At 33.6% G+C, this 16,471-nt stretch overlaps 1 protein-coding gene across 1 annotated transcript; it reads left to right on the top strand.

The window, feature by feature from the left end:
- Positions 1-11,230: 11,230 nt before the first annotated feature.
- On the top strand, positions 11,231-15,896 carry LOC108344924 (aquaporin SIP1-1). The gene is made up of 3 exons (XM_017583463.2): positions 11,231-11,754; positions 12,590-12,862; positions 15,496-15,896. The coding sequence occupies exons 1-3, from the start codon at positions 11,440-11,442 to the stop codon at positions 15,649-15,651; spliced, it is 744 nt and encodes a 247-aa protein (XP_017438952.1). The 5' UTR covers positions 11,231-11,439; the 3' UTR covers positions 15,652-15,896.
- The last annotated feature ends 575 nt before the right edge of the window (positions 15,897-16,471 follow it).

A 16,471-nucleotide genomic window follows, 5' to 3' on the forward strand; every position in this document is an offset into this window, starting at 1 on the left:
ATGTTCAACATTCCATTTTCTTTTTCTGTTCAACATTCCATTTTCATTTGCATTTCGTATTCCAGCTTCATTTTCTTAATGCATTTTTGGTGCATTTTTTGGGTTGATTCTGGTGCGTTTTTGGGTTGATTCTGGGTGCATTTTTGGGATTGATTTAGTGTGTTTTTAATTTCGATGTTGCGTTTTAATTGTCCTACTAATTTTTCCAATTTTGTTTGTTGTGTTAGACTAAATTTAATTATAGCTTAAATCTGTTTGGGTTAGTGATTAGTGAGGTTGCAATGGTTCCATGAGGTTTCTGAGCTGTTGATGTAATTGCCTTACTTTGCATCATGTTTAATCAGTTTTGCACTTGTAATTACAACACACTTAGTGGTCTAATTGAGTTTAATTCTCGCTTAGTTAATTAATCCGTAATATGCAAAACCAATTAATCATGTGTAATTCGTTTGCTTAATTTGTTTTTAAGACAACCCAATTAATCTTCGCTTAGTAGGTTGACTAGTGTTGGAATAGGGTAAGAGCAGTGTTTAATTTTTTCTAATCAGGGATTGGAAGCATTGTAACTGAACTAGACACTAACATATCTTTAATTAGTGTATTAACCAGTGTTTTAATTAGTGAATTTAGCTAGTAAAACTGTCCACATAACCCCGCCCACTACGTGTTTGACCTATTGCTTGAAACACATTTGGTCCTTAAGAGATGACCTGGGGTCATTCTCCTAGTATACTGTACTTTCATTGCACATTAATTTGATTCGGTACGGCCCCGATCAAGTACTTTGATTGAAGTAGGTTGTACTTCCTTTTAAACCCCAATTTCTCAAGTGAAGAACATTTCTTGAATATGTTTTTTAGCTATAACGTCCACTTCTGATTTAAAAATAAAGCATGTGAATGCATGTAAAGTAGGTTATCTTCAAAGAATATAATAGGTTGTGCATGAAATATATATGTCTTATCTCTTATCACTTTTTTTTTAACGTTAAGCATTTAATGTCATTTAATGTTTGCTCAGAACAACAAAGTGTTTTTCATTTCCTACCGCTGTGGTAACATTTAATAATTAAGCTTTTCATGTCCCAAGAGTTCAATCGAATACCCCTTAGATATGGTAAGCTTACGCGTTTAGCATAACCCTCTTAGATGTTTTGACTTATCATTCGTTTAGCATTGTGTCTGGGTGTTTTGATTTAGGTGTTTTTATATTTTCTACAATCCAAAGAGTTTTCCTAAGGTTTTTCTATGTTGGGGATTTTGAGTCTAAGTCTTATGTTTCATCCTATGATATTTTCAGATTCTTATTTCGTTTAATTTTATTTGGTTAAACTTCAAAACAAGAGACTGTTTAGACGTATAAACAATTTTTTCTTAACAATCTCCCTCTTTTTTATGTTTAACAATTACACATCTAAATGATAGTGCTGTCAAAATAATTTGTAACCCGCGAGCCAACTCAACCAACTACGAGTTCAGGCTGGGTTGGGTTTGAAAAAATGTAATTTTTTTATACAAGCTAGTTTTCAACCCGGCTCATTCGGGTTGAACTCGTGGTAAGCCGGGTTGACTCACCAACCCACCTAATTTAGTTTAATTATTTATTATTTTGTGTTTCAATATTATTAGTTAGCTTTTTTTTATTATATTGTAGATGGGGAAAAACAAGATGTTTCAAGAGAGAAAAATATTATAGATTTATCTATTCAAGAATCTAATATTATAAATGGACAAGTGATACAAAAATTACCAATGTTAAAAACTTATTTGTTCGCTTTTGTACTTGTTTTTGGATTACGCTTGGATTGTATGATACTTTTTTTTATTGTCTTTGAAGTTTAATATCATTTTAAGGTGAAATTTATTTAGATTTGAATTAAAAAAAATTATATATTTTTTATTTTAAAAAAGTACTTATAATTAAGTGAGTCAGTGAGCCAACCCGTTTAACCCACCACCCGGGCCAAGTCGAGCCAGGTTATCCATTTTGACAATGATATAATTTTTCTTGGTTCAGCGTAGAGTTTTAGACTTATGTGTTTGTGGTTCTTTGTGTGTTTTAAGTGTTTTGTCTTCTTTTATTGTTTTTATCTTTTGCATGCAGGTTAGTAGACACAATCGAAATATATAGAACAATAATTAACTTAAAGCGTGCTAAAAACATAAACAAAGACATGATTTAAGCAAGCAAAACAAAATCCAGAAACAACACAACGATAAACGATAAATTTTTTATTTAAACACGTAAACATATTACATGAATGTAAATATGAACTCTTAAAATGAACTTCTAAGAATCTAGAGACTCCCCCTGAATCTAGAGACCACTAACATAAAAAAGACTTTTTATGAATTTTGTAGGTAAAGTTGTTAACTTGATCCATGATCCATGCACTAGCACTAGTCCACCCTTGAAAAAACCTGTTTTTTAGAAGGTCCCCTCAAGTGGGGGCCAAAACAAAAGCCCCAACCCCCCAAAGCCTCCTCTCGAGTGAGTTAAAGTCAGGGTTAAGATGAGTTTAGTCCTCTTATAGACTTTAATTAACTCTTAGAAACATTATCATCTATGTACACATATAAAATTAAATATTTTATTAGATAGTCTAATATGTTTTAATTTTATTATATTTAAATCAATATTTTTATAATGTACTTATTATTATGTAATTAAATAAAATATATAATATATAGTTAATACACTTATTGACTATAATCTATTTATTAATTTTATCAATTTCTTAGAGAAGAAAACTTATAGCATTTAATAAAGTAATATGTAATACATTGTGATAAAGTCTTAAACACAATTGAGAAACATGAGGTCTAGTTAAAATGTGAGAAATAAATAATTGGTAAAATTTAAGTAGAAATTTAAGTCATTCATTAAAGAAAAGAAAAAAAATAAACAACATATAATAAAACAATCCATAAACTTATTATTCATAAATTCATTATTTTAAACTTTCCAATTAAGATATCTTATTTAGTTTTGATCGAGATGAATTTTTCGCACAACAAAATTAAATGACTATCTTATATACTTTAAAAATATGTTTACGAAGGAAAATTAAATATATTTAACCAATCAAAGATTTCAACGTATGTTGTTGTGTAATTTTCCTATATAAACAAGCAACAAAGTTTATTAAAACCTTTTACAAAGTCTATGTTAATCTGATTAAAATTTTTGTATATAATTTTTTGACAAATTAAAAACACTTAGATTTGCGACAAATTAGGAGTTAATTGCATTTTTCTTGTATTCAAAATGAATATTTATTTTTTTCAAAAAAGGCTCATTGACTAGCCTTAGCCTACATAACTTTTGTGGACATTTTGGCTCCATGGACTTTTTCAATGACGGACATTTTGGCCATGCGAGTTTTTCTGGCCCCAGCCCCATGTGGATCATGGCCAAACCATGTAAGGGGGGAAAGTTGATAAGTCTAGTTGTAACAATAAACATAAATTTTCTGCTTAATACCCCTGATGGTCCCTATTTTTGTCAAGTGCGTTCGATTTGGTTCCTGTTTTTTTTTTGTTCAATGTTGTCCTAAAGAATGTAAATTTTTTTCAATTTGGTCCTTTTTGCAAACGCCGTTTAAATCGTTAACGACAGACAGTCCAGGTGTGCACAACAATGTTGAGATGGTATTTAACTGCCCACGTGGATTCCCTTTAGGCACAATGAGGTGGATTCTGAAAGAAATGCCATTTATTTAATGAAACCCAATTTTGATGAGGGTGGAGAGTGAAATTAGGGTCAGGGTTGTTTACTTTACTTTAGTGAAAGCGAAAGTGAGGTTCGAGTTTAACCATTCTTCTTCCCATTCTTGGTGGTTGATGAGTCATGTCTCGTTCCCAATCTTCTTCTTCTTGTTGCAATAGCTTCGGCCATTGAAGTTGTAATTCCTCACATGATGGTGGTTCAATAGAGGTAGGGATAATCCCCATTTGCAATTGTGGTGAGTTGACAGTAGTAAAAATGGCTAGAACTTCAAAGAATCCTAGAAGATATTTTTGGGGTTGTCGTAACTACAAGGTGATGTGAATAAAAGCATTTCTAATTAAAGCCTATTTTCTTTGTGTTTGTAATTCACAATGTGTTTGATGAATAACAGAGTGCAGCTGGTAATGTGATGTCTTGTAACTATTTCAAGTGGTGCAATAAAGAAAAGGTTGATGAAAGGGATGTTATCATTGGTAGTCAAAGGAGGAAGATTTGTGATATGGAGAAGATAGTGAAAGCTTTGAAGAGAAGGATCAAATTCTTAGTAGCAATGGTGTGTGTTCTCAGTGTACTGGTCATAGCTATGTTGTGTGTGTTTTTAGGTTGATGGGTTGAAAGTGTGTTTTTAGGTTGATGGGTTCTGTGTGTTTTTAAGTGGTCCAATCTGCTTTACTTTTGTGTTTTGAAGGTTGAGGTTGTTAGGTGGTCCCATTGGTAAGGTTGGACGACTATGTTTTGTATTAAATAAATGAATGAATTGTGTTTTAACATTAATTGTTCATATTAGTCCTCATTTTAGTTAAATATGTGTGAATGTGATCCTCATGATGATGAGTGATGTGTGCATAAAATGGAAGTGGTCAAAAACAATATCAATACATGGGTACGTGAAAACATTAAGTTCATGGGTACATCAATATATTTTCACAATCAAAAGTCAATTCATGATTACACCATCAAGTTACATAATAACACATCATAACAGATCCAGTGCCAAATATATCAAAACATTATAAAGTATTTCAAAACATTACAAAGGACATCATGTTTTAATTAGTAAAGTATTTCAAAACAGATACAGTGCCAAGTGCACCAAATTTTGAACATTATAAAAGAGATGGTCTCCTAATTAGTAACTTCTCCCTTCTGATTGGTTGAGTTGGTTGCTCTGTGGATTCCTGTGTTGGTTGGGGTGGTGCTGCTTCAGATGACTGTGGTAGGTCTGGTTAATCTTGAGGACGTAAAGGGCATTGATTTCTATTATGCCCAACAACACGACAAATGCTGCATTTCTTACGGTGACCACCTTTGGTCATCTGGGTTTCATCCCTCCTTAGCTCCCAACTCTCCAACCTTCTCTTTTTCTTTGGTCTGCCAGGTAATTTTCTTTGAAATGGTGGGAGGACGTCTGGGCATGATGTTCTTTCCCATAAAAGGTGCCCATTCATTGGAAATATGATTGAAGCATATGTTTCATCATACGTGGACCTTCTAAACCAAATGGGTACATAGTCTTCTGGATCTAAATTTAAGAATCTCATTGTTGCAATAACATGGCAGCAAGGGATGCCACTAATGAGCCATTTCCTGCACGTACACTGTTTACTGTCCAGGTTGACTGCAAACTTGTTTGTAATCACTGCACAATGTCTAACTTCAAACATTTTTTCTCCAGACCAACTGCTATCAAGTAATACATGATTAAAAGATTAAAAGTTAAATATGAAGTGATGAATATCAACAATTTTATCACAGACCAAGGAACATGAATTAATACTGGGAAAGGAATGCTTACCTAGGGATCCAATTTTTGGATAAATTTGATTCTTTTGTAAGTCTCTTTCTAATCTTGGGGCAGATATGAAAGTCCATATTACACATCTTGATTCTGTTGGTTGCCCATTTTTTCATGATGTAAACTCTAATTTCCTCTAGCATGGTTACAATGGGCTTTCCTCTAGCATCAACAATAATACTATTGAAAGCTTCACTCGTGTTGTTTACTAGTGTATATCAGTTACTACTCAACCTGTAAATCTAGATCTAGACCAATACCTGTTACAAAGAATAAGAAATTGTTAGGTAACTAAAAGTATATACAAGGTTGTAGTAAGGAAGAAGAAATACCTTAGGGGAATAGCAATTAGGTATTTGTAAGCTTCTACATTGACCTCTTTTATATTCAATATTTCTCTTTCCCAAGCTTGGGGGTAGGTACTAGTAGTAGCCTTCCACATCAGAGTCTTCAAGGTATGCCCTCTGAACTTTTTTCTAAAATTTGCATATAAATGTCTCATGCAAAATCTGTGCTCTGCCCCAAGTAAAAGTTCAGACATAGCTGACAGCAAACTTTGTGTGTAGGGACCAAAGTGAACAGTTTTAAAATAAAATGGGGACATAAAAATACATAACTAATATTAGAAACCAATATAACAAGATATAAGAAATAGATATACCTTTTGTTGGTCAGACATAAAAGTGCATGCATCACATACTTCAGTGCCCCCAAGGTCTTCTATCAACAATTCCAAAAACCAAGACCAAGTTTCTTTGTTCTCTACTTCCACAATTGCATATGCTAGAGGTAACATCTGCTCATTAGGATCTCTACCAACAACTGTTAATAACTCCCCCTTGTAGTTTCCTTTCAGAAAACATCCATCCAAACCAATAAAGGGTCTACAAGAGACGAAGCTATTCTTGCAAGCTTTCAAACAAACATAGAACCTATGAAATGTGGTCTGACCATTTTCACTATCCACTTTAACTTTGACCGTTGATCTCGGGTTACATCTCAATAATTCATGTGCATAGTCATATATTCTTTTGAACTGATTTTTGAATGAACCTTCAACTTTGCATGATGCCATTAATTTTGCCCTACGAGCTTTAGATATTGTGACATTTGTATTCCATTTCCTCAAAGCTTTTGACCGTATTTCATTTATCTTCAAATTCGGATTTTCAAGTAGTGTGGTATCTAATGTCTCACTCAACCACTTAGCATTTATCATTTTGATATTGAATTGCCTAATGCAAGTATGGGTATCCAATATTTTTCTCAATTGCCATGTTCTACATCCTTCTAAATATCCACAATAAGCCATCCATGGACATATTTTTTATGCACCCAAGTATCTCACTCGTACCCTTCTATTATCATTCTTAACAAACTTCAAATTCCTCCCCGCATGGACAACATAACTTCTAACAGCCTCCATAAACTCATTTTTATCACTAAACTTTGTTTCCACTTTCCACTTGTATTCTGACATATTTGTTTTGCTTAACATACGTCCCAAATGGACCACAACTTTGCCTTTCATCAACTCCATCCTCACTTCTACTTTCTTCTGGACTGTCCAATAATTCTGAGTCCCACTCATCATCAGACAACCCCCTGTCATTTGGGTTTCTCTGCCTACGTGCACTGTCATGTGTGTCTAAATCACAGTTCATTTCATTTTCACTAACTTCTACTGACACAGAGCCTTCTATGTTGTTATCTACTAGTCCTTCATCAATATTAACATCAACATCAACTAGTCCTTCATCCACTTTTTCTTCATCAACTACTCCATGAGGAACTTCACCATGCACCACCCCTGCATCATCATCCTCACTTGAACGAAATTCTTCAATGACTACTTCTTCCTCCCCCTGCCCGTGTTGTTCAATAACAACTTCCTCCTCCTCCACCCCAACGTTATGTTCAACAATATCTTCCTCCTGCACATTCACTTCATCCTCCACCTGCACAACCACTTCATCCTCCACCTGCACAGGCACTTCATCATCCTGCACAGCCACTTCATTATCCTGCACAACCACTTTTTCATCCTCCACATGCACAACAACTTCATCAGCCTCCCCCTGCACCTCCACTTTATCATCCTCATTCCCACCTACATGGCTACATTCACTCTCTATACTTGCAAGACACAACAAATGAAGTTCTTCATTTAATTCACTTTGAACAATAATCTCTGGCTCCTCATCCACACCGTGGACCACAAACAAGTGAACTTCCCCTAAATACTTGGCAACATGTACCATGTTCATTGCATCTCTATCATCATACAACTTATATAGAATATCTTGAATGCAATAAAATAACTCAGACACTTTAATATACCCCAACTCCTTAATGGAATCTATCACTTCGAAATAACTCCATTTGTCAGGGTCAACACTCCAATAAGTGACTTCCCCACCAACATATCCAAAAGGTATATCCTTTAGCAGGGTCCCACCATGGTGGACCACAACATTAAATCTTTCCTCAGACATTCCAAATGCAAGCTACAAAATCAACTTTATGGGCATAGGACCACTATGGAAACGTAAAAAGTAACTGTTATTTACGCTAAAATAACTGCTAAACCGCATGGGAACAATAAACAATAAACCAACAATCAACAATCAACCACACACACACAATTATAATATGTTACACAACAATGCCCTAAACAGTTCGCACAATTTTTCAACACAATCTAACTTTGGAAAAAAAATCTAACACTCACATTTTGATGTGTGCATAAAATGTTACAGAGGAATGTCACAACATAGAGCTTAGTTACGAGATTACAAACGCATATTTGACTGCCAAAGATCAATGCTTCCAATTTCAACTGGACGTCACTGATGTTCTTCCCAATCTTCCTGATTTCGCTACCAAACCACGCAAGAACTTTGACTCTCAGCACCCTTAATTTAATTTTGAAAACAAAAACCCTAATATCTGTAATGGCAATTTCAAAATGATTAAATCCACCTCACTGTGCTTAAAGGGAATCCACGTAGGCAATTAAATGTCATCTCAACACTGTTGTGCACACCTGGATTGTCTGCCGTTAACGATTTAAACTGCATTTGCAAAAAGGACCAAATTGAATAGATTTTACATTCTTTAGGACAACATTGAACAAAAAAAAACACATGGACCAAATCGAATGCACTTGACGAAAATAGGGACCATCAAGGATATTAAGCCTAAATTTTTTATATTTTTTTTCTCAAATCTACACGAAATTTCTTCTTTTCCTTCTCTGTTTTCTTCTTCTTCTCTTTCTTTCCCTCTTCGGCCTCCTCCTTCTTCTTCTCCTTCTCCTCCCCCCATTCTTTTTCTTCATCTAATAGGCCAACAAGTGAAAATCATGCTTCATCACACAAGCAAAGGAGGAAAATTATAAATATTTATGCTTCACCAAGCACATGCCAACAATACAAAGGTAGAAAATCTGAAAAATGAAGTAATGTTCATGCTTCATCACACATAGGCCAAGATAAATAAAGAAGGTGAATAAAACAAACTTCAATGTCGAAAATTATATGAGAAAGTAGGTTTCTTAGTGCATCACACACCAAAAAGAAAGAAAATGCAAGCTTCAAACATCAATGAAAGTCTTATAGTTGTCTAAAATCAGGTTGTCGTCGAGAACATTGTTTGCGTTTCCGTTTGCACATTATGAATGAAAAAATAAAAATAAAAGAGACCCTAGTGTTTTTTTAACTCATTTACGTTTGACCCATCCCATTATAAATTTATACAAATTATTTACAAAAATGTCACATATATTTTACGTCTAATATTTACTGATCCCACATAAATTAGCTAAACTTATTTTATGTTAGTAAACATTAAATAAAGTTTTTTAAGTTATTTACGTTTGACCCATCCCATTACAAATTTATACAAATTATTTACAATGTCACATATATTTTACGTCTAATATTTACTGATCTCACGTAAATTAGCTAAACTTATTTTATGTTAGTAAACATTAAATAAAGTTTTATAACAAAAAGTAAAATACAACTTTATCTTATGTGTAAGAATGCAACATAGAAAAATGAACATGAAGAAAAAAAAATAAGAATTTAATGAGAGTAGGAAAGAGATGTAACTGGAAATTTATAAAATAGAAATTTTGATCTATAACTTTGTCCAATAATAACAATTTTTCTTTATGTTGAATTTTTATTTAATAATTTTGTAAAAAAATATTTTTATTAATTATAACGCTAAATTATAATTTATCACTGTAATTATTCATCTTACGTTTTATTAAAAGTGAATAATAGTAATTAAATGATCAAATAGTTTATATTTTAATATATTTCAAAGAATATATATTATATTGATTTTAGTTTATATAAGAGATATATAAAATAATTCCAAATTATTATAATTATGAGATAAGAGAATAATACGGAACACACACATACATATATATATATATATATATATATATATATATATATATATATATATATGGGTTTGCTAACGCGCGTACGCCTGTTTTTCAGTTGATACGTTTTAGCAATGTGTACCGGGTTTTAGTGGACAAAAATATCTTTATATATCATGGATTCTAAGTTTTAAGGTTAAGAAAAAAAAAAAAGAAACCCCTAAACCCTTACTCACCTCTCTCATTCCTCTCAACCCTTTCTTTTTCATTTTTTTCACTCCAATCTTTTCTCCGTCATCCCTAGTGTAGCCCCAATTGAAAAAATCAAAAATCAAAAATACTTGTCGTTAAACCATCTTACAAAAAAATTATTTTATAATGAGTTTTCATCTTATAATTTTTGTCTTATCTAATTTTATCCAATTTTCACAAGCATAAAAGAATTGGAAATTGACTTGGAAAAAATCAGAAATACTGGTTGTTAAACAATTTCTTACAAAAAAATGATTTTATAATGAGTTTTTATTTTATGATTTTTGTCTTATCTAATTTTCACAAGCATAATGACATCAAAGGAATTTGTAATTGGCCTTGAAAAAAATCAGAAACACTCATTGTTAAACAATTTCTTACAAAAAATGACTTTATAATGAGTTTTCATTTTATAATTTTTGTCGTATATAATTTTATCTAAGCATAATGACATCCAAAAGAATTGGTAATTGGCCTGGAGGAGTTATTTAGAGATGATGATTCTACAGATGATGAAATTAGAGAGATTAGTGAAGATGGTGAAATTGAAGAGATCTTGAATGAACCTTTGCCTGAAGGTGAATATGTCAATGACTCAACTCTTTACAAAGGCAAATTGTTTAAAGGCAAATGTTTTTTATTTTTTCAATTGGAACTACAGTAGCGATGACAGAGAAAAGGTTGGAGTGAAAAAGATGAAAGAGAAAAGGTTGAGAGAAATTTTTGATTTTTTCAATTGGGGCTACAGTAGGGATGACAGAGAAAAGATTGGAGTGAAAAAGATGAAAGAGAAAGGGTTGAGAGGAAACGTACCAACTGAAAAACAGGCGTACGCGCGTTAGCAAACCCGTATATATATATATATATATATATATATATATATATATATATATATATATATATATATATATATATATATATATATATATATATATATATATATTATATTTTGTAATATTCTGAATCATTGACAACTCAAGTTGAATTACAACGGCTCTTGTTTTCTGTTTTATATTTTGTTGTTTTTCGGTTGATGGGACTGATAAACATAATATTTGAGCGTATCGAGACATTTTTATCGCTCACATTATCTAGATCCGCAACACAATCATAGCTTCGTTGCTCTCTTCGTTTTGTCATCAAAAGCAAGTAAAAGGAAGAGCCCAAAACAGCGACGAAAAGAAACTTCGTTGCAACACTGTTGTGCGATCCAAAAGGTGAAAAGATATCAGGGATCCAGAGGAGAAGAAAATAGCCAGAAAAGATGGTTAGTGCAATAAAAGCAGCCACTGGAGATTTGGTGTTGACTTTCTTGTGGGTCTTCTTTTCCTCCATGTTGGGGTTGGTCACCGATGTCATAACAAAAGCGCTTGAAATTCATCATGCGTCCTACAATGGTTTTCATTACGCTGACTCTGTTGTCATCACTTCGCTCATCTTTATCCTCGTTACCATCTTCACCTTCATTGCCAATGCCTTGGGCGGTGCCAGCTTCAACCCCACCGGTAATGCTTCTCTCTACGCCGCTGGTGTTGGCGATGACACCCTTTTCTCAATGGCTCTCCGGTTCCCTGCTCAGGTTCGTTAGTCACGTTCAAGATTTTAAATTAGAGTAAATCACGATAGGCATTGCCTGGAATTTTCTTAAATTATACTCTTTCTGTATGGGGTGTTTAAAACTTAAAATTGTGCTGTGTACTGTAAAAATGCTGACAATATAATAGTGTTTTTAAAGCAAAGGAATTGTTTATATTAGGTTTTGAAAAAGCTAGAGTGCATGTGTAATTGGAGAAAAAAATGTCATGTAATTTGCTTTTTAAATTATGGTCATTTTTGTCTGCTTTTATCATTGGAGGTTCTAAGAAGGAGCAAAACTTATATACAGTACACATAGGTACTAGTTTTAATTTGGCAAATGTTGCCATAATGGTGCATGCGTTGGGGTTTTGGAGAGCTGCAACGTTAAGGTTTGCTAGTTATGTTGAAGGTTTGAAATTGTAGTAGTTGTCACATTTCTGGAGTTAATGTGACGTTTCTAATCAATATAAAATATTGGTGAGATACTGCAGATCAGACCAGGTTTTAAATTGCAGTTACAGTCCATATTGAGGTTCTATTATTGTCATCTTCTTTAGTATTGTAGGAAATTTTGGACAAATCTGGTGGATGCGGTTACAATAGGGACTGGCCTCAAAAACTTTAATGGCCCTGTTGCAGACTTTTCTTAAAAACTTGTTGCTGACAAGTATGACTGATGCGATAAAAATTGCAGTTACAAGGTCACAATTGTGGTTGTAGACCCAAATCTTAAAACCTGTGTTATGATATGCTTCTTGTTGTGCCAAAATAAATTTATGAAAGCATTTTTAAATTGAGTTAATTTAGTAAGTGTTTGTGGTGGTGGTGTTTCACAGGTACTGGGTTCAGTGGGTGGTGTTCTGGCTGTTATGGAGTATATGCCAGAGAAATATAGGCACTTCATTGCAGGGCCTTCTTTGAAGGTTAGCTTGCATACTGGAGCTCTAGCAGAAGGGGTGCTGACATTTGTGATCACATTTCTTGTTCTCCTCATCATGATCAGGGGTCCTCGCAGTGGCACCGCAAAGACTTTGTTGCTGGCAATCTCAACTGTGGTTTTGATCACTGTTGGTGCTAGTTACACTGGACCAGCTATGAACCCTGCCTTTGTAAGTGATTACCACTAAGTACCTCAATGGATTAATAATTTGTATTTAATAATGCTTCATCTGTATGTTTTCCTCTATACCTAAACTGAACATGCTAATATGCTATTATTGAAGTATACATGTAAATCCTGACCTATCCTGACACTATTCCATGGCCAAACTCCGTTAAACTCAGTTCTACTTTAATTGTTTGATTTTCCCCTCAAATTAATTGTCTTGCTTTCTTTCAACCTTATTACATCTTCTGGTGCTTTTAGCTCCCTTCCATTGTATAATACCTTCATGTGAGTTTTCCTTCTTCCTGCCTTTTTCTTCATTTTGATCACCTCTTTCTCTATCTTACTACCAATCATCATGTTTCAGACAATTTCTCAGCTACTGTTTTACGCTCCTCCTTTCATTAATCTTTACTTGTGTTACTTTGTTTGTAACAAGCCTAGAGTTTAGTAAGTTTTATCACTACTCCAGATTTTATGAACAAGTCAACACGTGTAGTGATAGATTTCTTGAAGCAAGAAATCCAGCACTCACGCAAAAACACTCTCTCACACACACAGCAACACTGAAAACAATCTGTATATTATTCTTGAAGACAAAGAATACAGGGTATACAGACCAAACACTTCCAAGGAAACACTTCCCCTTCACACAGGATGCAATGGTCCTGTCTAAGATACTACAAAGCAAAAACATCCCTGTCCCAAGACATCCCTGCCCCCTTATAAAGCTAACCCTTCTTGACAACCAACTTCTAACCACCCAACAGTCCCAACAGACCTACTAAACCTCAGCCTATCAGCCTATAACATCTTATTTCATTTAATTTCTCTTCCTCCTGTCATACACTCTTAAAGTCCTATAATGTAGTGTATCTCAATTAATATCTATGAGTGTTTCATGTTATCTCTCTTCCTACTTACACCTAAAATCATATAATATCAACAATTACTTTATTGCCTCCGCCATTTATTATCACTGATTTTCTTGGGGTGTGGTGTGCACAAGTTTTAGTATACTCTCTCATCTAAACCTTGAAGGATTCCAGATTTCTCTTATTTCTTTAATGCCTTTTTCATTACTTTCTGATTGCACCTCAAGTTTGAATGTTCCGTAGTTATATTTTTCAGAAAAATTGGGAATTGTAGAACTTAATGTTATGGTATACTGCTATATATTATGTAGTATGGTGTGTGCACTCATGCTGGAAGATTGTGTACGTAGTTTATAGTTCCCTTCTCTTTTTGTTCCTGTACTTAAATATTAGTAGCATCTGATAGGGATTTTTCCACTGAGATTTTTATACACATCAGATTTTCATATCTTTGTACTGCATTTTTCATGTTAACTGTTGTTGGACATCTTAACAATTATCATTTTTTACTGAAGTTGTCTTTGATTCTTGAACGATGGGTGATAACTTATATAAAATGTTCCTGTGTGTTTTCAAGTAGAGTTCTAGATCTTAAATAAAAGATGGAGAGTGAAACTCTTGAAAAAAGAAAACAGAATTTAATATCAACTCTACCATCCGATTAGTAGCCCTTATGTATGATAAATGAGGTGATTTGAGTTAGCTTTTATGTTATCCATTGACATTGATATAAGTTATTTAGTTGAGATGCAGTAGTCAAGTTATTAAAACGTACTACACTTTACACCCTTTTGCCACTTATTACACGCTATAATACAAGGTGGAGTCAAATAATTCCCTGCAGTGAAAACACGAGATGCTTTCATGAGATTTGAACTTATTTGGAGTTACTGTGTAATGATTAGTTCATAGTTTAGTGACTTTAGTTCCATTTTTTTCATTTTGTCTGACCTTAATACACCAGTTCTTTTGTCTCTAAGGGAACTCCTCCGTTCTAGTTTGGCTCTGATGTACTTTTTCAGTCATTGGAGTTTGGTACCTATGACAATTTCTCATTCACTTTGTCCTCTTTCATTGACAAAGATGGATATGGTACTCCTGGGTTCGTAATATATGAGCCATTCCGGCACCTAAGTAATCATAAATTGATGTACTGTCAATGCTAACATATCAAGTATAAAGTGTCAACCTTCTTTTCTTTTTTTTTCCTTGCTGGGACACTTGGATATCAGCATTCTCAATCCCCTTCATTTTCATTTGGTTGTGATTAGTTGCTCAGTAAGCATCTAATTGCTTGCAACTCCAAAACTTCCAATCATTTGACTCACTGTAATCGATACGGTCACTGTCGAAAATGTAGCTGGAATAGTTAGGCTGCCAAAGTTTGCTTAGATTTCTTTTTGACCTTTCTGTAATAGAAGTGATCAATCCCCTATCGATGTTCAGAGACCAAGTTTCATGGTAGGCTGCTTTTTTAAGTGAATGCTTTGTTCAAACAAACATCACTGTTGTTTCACTCTCTTGGATAAGGTGGTGTTTGTTGGTATCTTTATTAAATAAAACACTAGTAACTGAACACACACACACGCATATATATATGAAACATTGAGGTGAATTTTGAAACAAAAGAAAGCAGCTAATTTTAGTAGCATGTTTTTGCTTTTGCATCCTTTAAAGTTGATTTTGTAAAACCCCGAAGCTGTGACCATTTTTTCTTTAGTAACTCATGATGGTAAAGAACTCTGATTGGTGTTATTTTCAGGCATTTGGTTGGGCATACTTTGAGAAATGGCACGACAAATGGGACCACTTCTATGTATACTGGATCTGCCCATTCGTTGGATCAATACTAGCCGCATGGCTGTTCCGTATTGTCTTTCCCCCACCACCACCAGTAGAAAAACAGAAGAAAGCCTGAAGAGCTGTACATTAAGCTCCATTTCTAGCATTGAAAACTCCCTTTCTGTTTTTTATCTTTATTTACTTTTTGGCATAGGCCCTTTTATATTCATCTTGTTTTGTAATTTCTTATTCATTCTCGTTTATTTTGAAAATGTTTGGAACTCTAGCTTTCAGCCGTTAGTAGAACATTTGTTTCATGAATAATATGAATTGTAAACATGTTTCGCATCATAATTTGTAAAAATAATCTGTCCAGCTAAAGTATGTGGTGAAGAAAACTATTCATCATTGAAGTAATTCACATTGTGTTTTTTATTACTATTTATTGGGTTATACAAAACTAAAGGGTGTCTAAAATTTGGAGGTAATGGATAAAGTTTACTTAAAGTCTGCTGACTTAAATAAAAAGAGAGATATCCATTGTGAGGAGAAAAACAATGTACCGTCAAAGTTTCAAATTATTGTTAGATCTAACATCATCCAATCATGAGTATAAATAACTGTTTTTACTGGTATTTGACGAGGAGTCTGACAAAGTTGAAACTCTTGAGTGTCAAGTTGTTGCTAGTGGGCAAGCTTCAAGTGTGCTATGGGAGAATATTCAAGCGAAAAGACTTTCAGATACTTAAGTCATCAAGTAAGGATCTATTATAGTGATAATAAGCATCAAATGTATGAAATTGAATTAGTACTTTTTGGATACTATATGGTATATATATAGGATTGTTAAGCCCGTGAATATCAACTCAACTGATATAAAGGATAATGATATATATGAAACTTGGGAGACTATCCTAAGTTACAAATGACTATCCTAACCGAATGACATAGCTAAC

This window comes from Vigna angularis, chromosome 8 (assembly GCF_016808095.1).
Source record: "Vigna angularis cultivar LongXiaoDou No.4 chromosome 8, ASM1680809v1, whole genome shotgun sequence".
Taxonomy (NCBI): Eukaryota; Viridiplantae; Streptophyta; class Magnoliopsida; order Fabales; family Fabaceae; genus Vigna; species Vigna angularis.